Source organism: Telmatherina bonti, assembly GCF_933228915.1.
Source record: "Telmatherina bonti genome assembly, chromosome: 21".
Lineage (NCBI taxonomy): Eukaryota > Metazoa > Chordata > Actinopteri > Atheriniformes > Telmatherinidae > Telmatherina > Telmatherina bonti.
The window spans coordinates 4057436-4064038 of record NC_136630.1 but is presented as its reverse complement, the minus strand read 5'-3'; the positions used below and the strand labels follow the sequence as shown (position 1 = coordinate 4064038).

Genomic DNA, 6603 nt, shown 5'->3' with positions numbered 1-6603 from the left:
CGGCTGGCCTGGGAATGCCTCGGGATCCCCCCCGCAGAGTTGGCAAATGTAGCTGGGGAGAGGGCTTCCCTGCTTAGGCTTCTGCCCCCGTGACCCGACCCCGGATAAGCGCCATGAAGACGAGATGAGACGAGACACTGTCTTTCCTGCAAAATGTTTGAAACACTACTCCTCCTAGACCGTTTGTCTCACTTCAACCATTCAAGTATCAAACTTTTCAGGCCATTGAGGAGATATGTTCTACGACTTTTGGTCTTTGTAACATTTAAACTTTTCAAGTTATTCAAGTTTTTGTCAATGTATTGAAATCGGTTCCTGTAAATTGGACGAAATGGAATTCAGCTCAGCGATTGGTCCATTTTATGCATCGGGACACAGGTACACATACAAGGCACAGGTTCAAATGCAGCATTTAACATATAGCTCTGTTGTCGTTTGTCGGCTGTTGCTTGTGTGATGGCATGCAATTCTGCAGGCTGCTCAGTGTGAACTATTGGTGCCAGCTGCACACTTCAAGGAGCAAAAGAATTTATTTGCAAATGTCAGTTAAATATGAAGGATTTGTTCCAACAATGCTCCCTGCAACATTTCAACACTTTCACAAATCTTTAACACATTAAAGAAAGTTTTTCACATTGAACAAAGTCTTTGACATCTTCACTGGAGTTTAGTTCAACCTCGCGCATGTTCTTACAATCCCGCTAATTACACCCTGCTGGAAGTAGAAAATAAAGGCATTCACATCCCAATTGGAAAACATCTCAACACTTTTTCCAAGGTGCAACTAAGAGTAGTAGTGGTGCAGTGAGTTAGTCAATATGTTTCAAAACAGGAGTTCATGGGTTCAATCCTAATGTCAGGCAATTAGAAAAAATGTCACTTGTGCTTTTTTTTTCAATTTCTTATACTTGTGCGGTTTCATTTCAATCATTCAGCATAGTTCAATACATGGGCATTCACATTTGCTATTATTTCAATAATAGCTGTTTCTAGTTGTCATTATTATTTATCTTCATCATCATCATTATCCTCATTATTATTATTATTATTATTATTATTGTTGTTGTTGTTGTTGTTGTTGTTGTTGTTGTTGTTATTATTATTTATATTAATATTATTATTATTATTGATATTATTATTATTATTATTATTATTATTATTATTATTAATAATAATAATAATAATAATAATAATAATAATAATAAAGAACAAGGCAGTTGAGGAGATTTGGAGATGCCATCACACAGCTCGCCCCACAGAGATTTTACAGCCTACTGAGTAAACATCACAGCTGAAGAGGCTGTGGTAAAAGTTGACAGTAAATCCTGAAACAATCTGTGAAAAAATGTCTGTCAAAATATAAAATAAGCATCCAAACTAGACATCTAGTGTCACTGAGGCTGTAAAAATGTTGAATGAAAGCATGAAGAAAACAATGTCACTGAGAATGAAGAAGCTGCAGATTCATAAACTTTGCAGGTAAAATTTTGGCGTTTTTAATTCGGTTATATAGAAAAGCAGGGAGACCGCAGTTAAAAACACAACTCTGTCCCTCTGAACTTCTGTAATGTAGCTTTGCTTTCTAATATTCTGCTCATCAAAAGTATAAAATCCTCCCAGAACAGTTTATTATTGTAAAAGCACCTTTCAGTGGAGAAGGTCGGTCAGAGCGTGGTGACGTGAGGATTAGAAGCCATGTACAGGTTATGTGTCTGGATTGCCTGCAGATGTTCCCCATGAAGAGGTCACTGGTTGTTTCATCCGTTTCATACTATAAATGATAAATATAGATAGTTTTTATGCATTTTCATGCTTTTATTTTACCTGGCTCACATGCAGAGCGTCTTGTTTCTGCAGCGTTGCTGTTAAAGAGCTTCAGATACAAACTGATGATGATTAAATACTTTAATGGATGAAAGAGTCTTTTTATACCTCATTAATTGAAGATATGAAGGTACTCGTCACATTCATACAGAAAATGGTAAATGGTGCCAATTTTAGCATGGTCCTAGCAAACATCTTCATACCCATAAAATACCACATAAAATAAATACAGTTGTGTTCACATTTATTCATCCCCTTTCATTAAAGAAGGAAAAAAACAGCTGCCTGTAAAATAAGCTGAAATTGACTAAAGTAATAATAAATAAAAATTTTATGAAAATTATTACATTATTTTCTAATTCTGGTTCAATAGAAATATTTATTTTAAAAAGCAAACAACAGTTGAACAATCCTTTAATGTTTCGGCTCCAGTCAGGTGTTTTCTGTTCCTCTCAGTCAGACTTCTGCACCTGTTGACAGGTATTTTGTCCCACTGTTCAACTGAAAAGTCTCTCATTTGTCCAGGACCCATTTGTTTGTTTGTTTTTTCTTTCTTCAACTCAATTAAATGAAAAAACAGTGTCTTATATTAATAAATTATATTTTTAGTTATTGTTCCTTTTTAAAATCTCCAGTTATTTGAGTGACTGTTGTAAATTCAGCTTTTCTTTAATGAAAGGGGATGAAGACATATGAGCACAACTGCACGTTTCATGTGTTTTGTCTGTTCATGGCGCCGTGGCGGCTCTACGTGCAAGCCGGAGTGAGACGGGTTCTGTGAGTCCTGTGTTACAGACACCATCATGTGTAGCTCTTTGGGTCGGTCATACTACTGGTGAATTAAGACCCTGCTAGCGGGTGGGGTGGCATTAGGACCCTGTTCTACAAGCTTCTAAGGTTCCTTTTGTCTTGTTTTTACTTCAAACATTTATTGTTTTATTATTACTACTATTTTTTTTTTTTTTTCTATTAATGTATTTTATCGTTTTTAGGATATTTTCCGGTGTTTCCTCAGAGGGAGCCCTCTGCACCGGGTATCATAATGGCCGTGGCTGCAGTGGCGCCGACCATGGCTAATGGTGCCCCTGGTACTGTGGTCTGGTCGACTCCTGGTGCAGACGTCTCCTGCCATGGTGTTCCTTACCAGGCTCATCTCTGATCAGCAATATATAACTAGGTAGGTGTATGCGTGATGTTTAAGGGTAATGTTGGAAATTGATGTTTGGGTGTGTTTATGAGTGTGTATGAGTGTGTATGTGTGTGTATGAGTGTGTATGCTTTCGAATGTGAGAAGGGAGGTGCTGATAAATGTTCTTCGTCGTGTTTTTATATCACATAAAGCACTTTGTGTTGCATTTTATTGCAGAAAAAGTGCTTTATAAATAAAGTTTGATTTGATTTTTCACAGAGAAGCCTGCTTGCGTCAGTAACAGTGAAATAAATAAAAAAAATATAGTAGATGATTGAAATGGTTGTGAAATGAGCAGGAAAGCGAAACATTGGCATTGTCATCCAGTTTAACCTGAATCCAAACATGTGTTGACATAAAAGGCGGGAGGCGGCGCTTGCATAAGCTCAGGCTCGGCGTATAAGAGGCCCCTAAGACCCGACCGGCCCTCACAGCAAGCCTAGCATAGAAGTCCACTCATCTGCTAGACGGAGCACTGCTGCGCTCTCTTCACCCAAGCAGCCGGTGAGTAGACCCCCTGAAGCTGCAGAAAAATCCAAAATGTTCTGATTTTAAATAAAAAACTAATAATTATGACACTGCTTTAAACTATGCAGGTTGGTTAGAAGTGACTCAAACTGATTTGCATTTTCTCAAATGTGAGAAAAAGTTATTTAGTGTTGCAGATTTTTAGTTGTTTAGATGCTTCAGACCTCCATCGGGATTTTAAATACACTAATGTCATTTATGGCATTTTAAAAAGATCTATAATTCGTTCGAAGACAAACAAAAACAAACAGTGCAATAATCCTGTGCAGACATTTATTATTCATAATGTTTTAACCTTATTTGACTGTGAGTTTAGCAACTTACTGTGAGTTGTTTTGTTTACAGAACAGAAACTTTGTTTGCTTCATGGTTTATATTGACATACATATGAACTATATATAAATGATTGCATCAGGCTTGAGTTTGTTTTGATGATACCAACATTTAAACCTTTTTAAATTTCTTAAACAAATACTGATCAGCATCAGGACTGATGTTCACAATAAAAATAATAATAAAAATATTCAGAATATCAAGGGCAGCCATATATAAGACATGTCTCCATTGGTAGAGTAAATCTGGCTAAATATAACACCCAGACTGCCGTTCTGTAAGCTAAGCTGCTGGACAGGACAGGGTAAAAAATCTGACAGAAATACAGCATATTAGTTTCTACAGAAGTAGAAGTGATCGATGTTTTCATGCAGAACTTTCAGCATCAAACTGTCTAAAACTTCCACATTAAACTGGAAGCTCTCAGTTCAGAGAAGTTTACAAAATTTCAACTCAGAGAATCTGATTTTTACAGGTTTTTACAGGTTTTTACTGATTTTTACAGGTTTTTACAGGTTTTTACTGATTTTTACAGGTTTTACAGGTTTTTATTGATTTTTACAGGTTTTTACAGGTTTTTACTGATTTTTACAGGTTTTTACAGGTTTTTACAGGTTTCCAGATACTTCAGGAAATAAATAAACTGCAGGTTTGCAGAAGTACTGCAGCATTCTGCCACACCGAAAGGCAGAAGTTTCTTCCATTTTAGGGACTTTAAAAATCTGAACGCACCAGTTCTGCTGTCCTGTTAGTCTCAGACTTCTACATCAGCGGGGGGGTAAAGACCTGCTGAGGACGGTCGTTGTTGCTGGAACATGATGAGCAGATTAATCATTCAGACCCTCAGTGCCAGCTCAGCACTTCGGCCGTGTCGTCCTTGCTTTAACAGGATTATGTGAGTGTGACCGGCTCAAATCAGAGCCGGTGTAAACTGATTAGCCTGAGCAGGGGATTGGGGGCGTTGGGGTCATCGTTGCAGGACGTGGGAGAGGTGGGGGTAAATCCCAACAGGTGTTCATCACGCCTTTAAGAGGATTGCAGGTGGTAATGTCATGTGGAGGTGAAAGGAGCTGTGTGTAAGTGTGCCGAGCATCCAGGATGAACCCTCGGTGGAACAACCTTCCCATCGTTTTAAACTCATTTTTAACTTTTCTTTCCTAACATTCAGATTTCACCACGAAGATTCGCTCCTGAGAGTTGTCTTAAAGCCAACACCCTACACACGTCACGAATAACCGCTCGACATGAATCTTGAGCCACCCAAAGCTGACATCAAGTCAGCCACGCGTGTCAGCGGCGGCCCCGCCACCCCACGCAAGGGCCCCCCCAAGTTCAAACAGAGGCAGACTCGCCAGTTCAAGAGCAAGCCCCCCAAGAAGGGAATTCAGGGGTATGTCTCAAAGACAGCACTTTTTTCTCCGGTACTTTTAAAAGTTTTAACCCTTGGTGGTAATCCGAGCCTTTCTTTCCAGCTTTGGTGACGACATCCCCGGCATGGAGGGCCTGGGCACAGGTGGGCTTTTATAAACATGGAGATGCTCTACTAGCACGACTGGCAGGAACCAGAACAATGTCACATCTCTGCTGTGTTTTCCAGACATCACCGTCATCTGCCCATGGGAGGCCTTCAGCCACCTGGAGCTGCACGAGCTGGCCCAGTACGGCATCATCTGAGCCTTCCCACGCCTCGCCACGAGGATTACTTCTAACCATCTGCCTCCGGCTCCATCTGAAACCTGGACATGGAACCACTGGAAACTAACGATGAACTGCAACAAACACAAAAAATGGAAAAAGAGAAAAAAATCGACTAAAAAAAGAAATCTCTGTTCTGTAACTGGACTCTTCTTCTGGCTGCAGCTGACACACCACATCTGCTCGTCGCTCTTCTTCACTGGTAGATCCGCCCGCTAATCCCTGACCACACACTCGCTTCCTCCTCCTTCGCTCTCTGTCTTTTCCTCTTCTCTTCTTCTCTCCATCAAAACCAGAAACGTACGCAAGCAAGGCAGCCTCACAGTGAGTTTAAGAGACAAACCCGTGAAGTGGGTGGGCTCCCGCTTCACGTGCCTCGGCGCCTCCTTCGCCATCCAGGAGGCTTCTTCCATCAACGCCGAACGTATGAAATCCTAAACCTGAATTCTGTAGGGAGCAGACAGCAGCTTGCCATTGCTGAGCGGAACCTTTCAGTGGGTCCCTCGTTTCCCCGTTTTCCCCTCAAACTGAACCCAACTTCGCCAGAAATCAGAAAAAAAAATCCCGTTTCTAAAGTTTTCTCCATTTTTTAAGACGTGTCTGCTGGTAGGTGATGCACAACGTTTAGCAGAAACATCTGCCCTCATTTTACTGCTGAGACAGAAACTACTTTAAAATTAACTCCGCTGATAATAAACTTCCAGAAAATCGGATTTCTTCATGAAAACTGCCAGTAGTGTGTCGGTTTCTCCACCGCTGTGTTGGCGCCTGGCACCAGTAGCTCTCCTGATCTGTACATCGCCCTTGTATAATATTGGTGTCTATGTCTTGTGTATTTATTGCGTGTTTATTTCTGCTACTTTCACACATTTGTGAACGCTGTGTGTTTATTTTGTGGTAAGAAGCTCATTCTTGTAGCTCTCCATTGTTGTTCTCGTGTAGAGTAGAACATTTTTCATTTTTCCACTTTGTCCATTGTCTGCCATCCATCCCTCCCAGTTCCATTTGTTTTTAACTTCATCTCCATGTCCTCC

At 40.3% G+C, this 6603-nt stretch overlaps 1 protein-coding gene across 2 annotated transcripts; it reads left to right on the top strand.

Moving 5' to 3' along the window:
- Nucleotides 1-2939: 2939 nt before the first annotated feature.
- On the top strand, nucleotides 2940-5837 carry pde6gb (phosphodiesterase 6G, cGMP-specific, rod, gamma, paralog b). Of its 2 annotated transcripts, none has more exons than XM_079260712.1 (4): nucleotides 2940-3001; nucleotides 5043-5264; nucleotides 5347-5387; nucleotides 5472-5837. In XM_079260712.1, the coding sequence occupies exons 2-4, from the start codon at nucleotides 5119-5121 to the stop codon at nucleotides 5546-5548; spliced, it is 264 nt and encodes an 87-aa protein (XP_079116838.1). In that variant the 5' UTR covers nucleotides 2940-3001; nucleotides 5043-5118; the 3' UTR covers nucleotides 5549-5837. The 2 variants fall into 2 exon arrangements, with proteins under 2 accessions (XP_079116838.1, XP_079116839.1); XM_079260713.1 differs by lacking the exon at nucleotides 2940-3001 and adding an exon at nucleotides 3452-3517.
- The last annotated feature ends 766 nt before the right edge of the window (nucleotides 5838-6603 follow it).

Coding starts and splice junctions, on each gene's coding strand:
- pde6gb (XM_079260712.1), top strand. CDS start 5,119: ATGAATCTTGAGCCACCCAAAGCTGACATCAAGTCAGCCACGCGTGTC. Junction 5,265..5,346: donor CCCAAGAAGGGAATTCAGGG/GTATGTCTCAAA, acceptor CTTTCTTTCCAG/CTTTGGTGACGACATCCCCG. Junction 5,388..5,471: donor CATGGAGGGCCTGGGCACAG/GTGGGCTTTTAT, acceptor TGTGTTTTCCAG/ACATCACCGTCATCTGCCCA.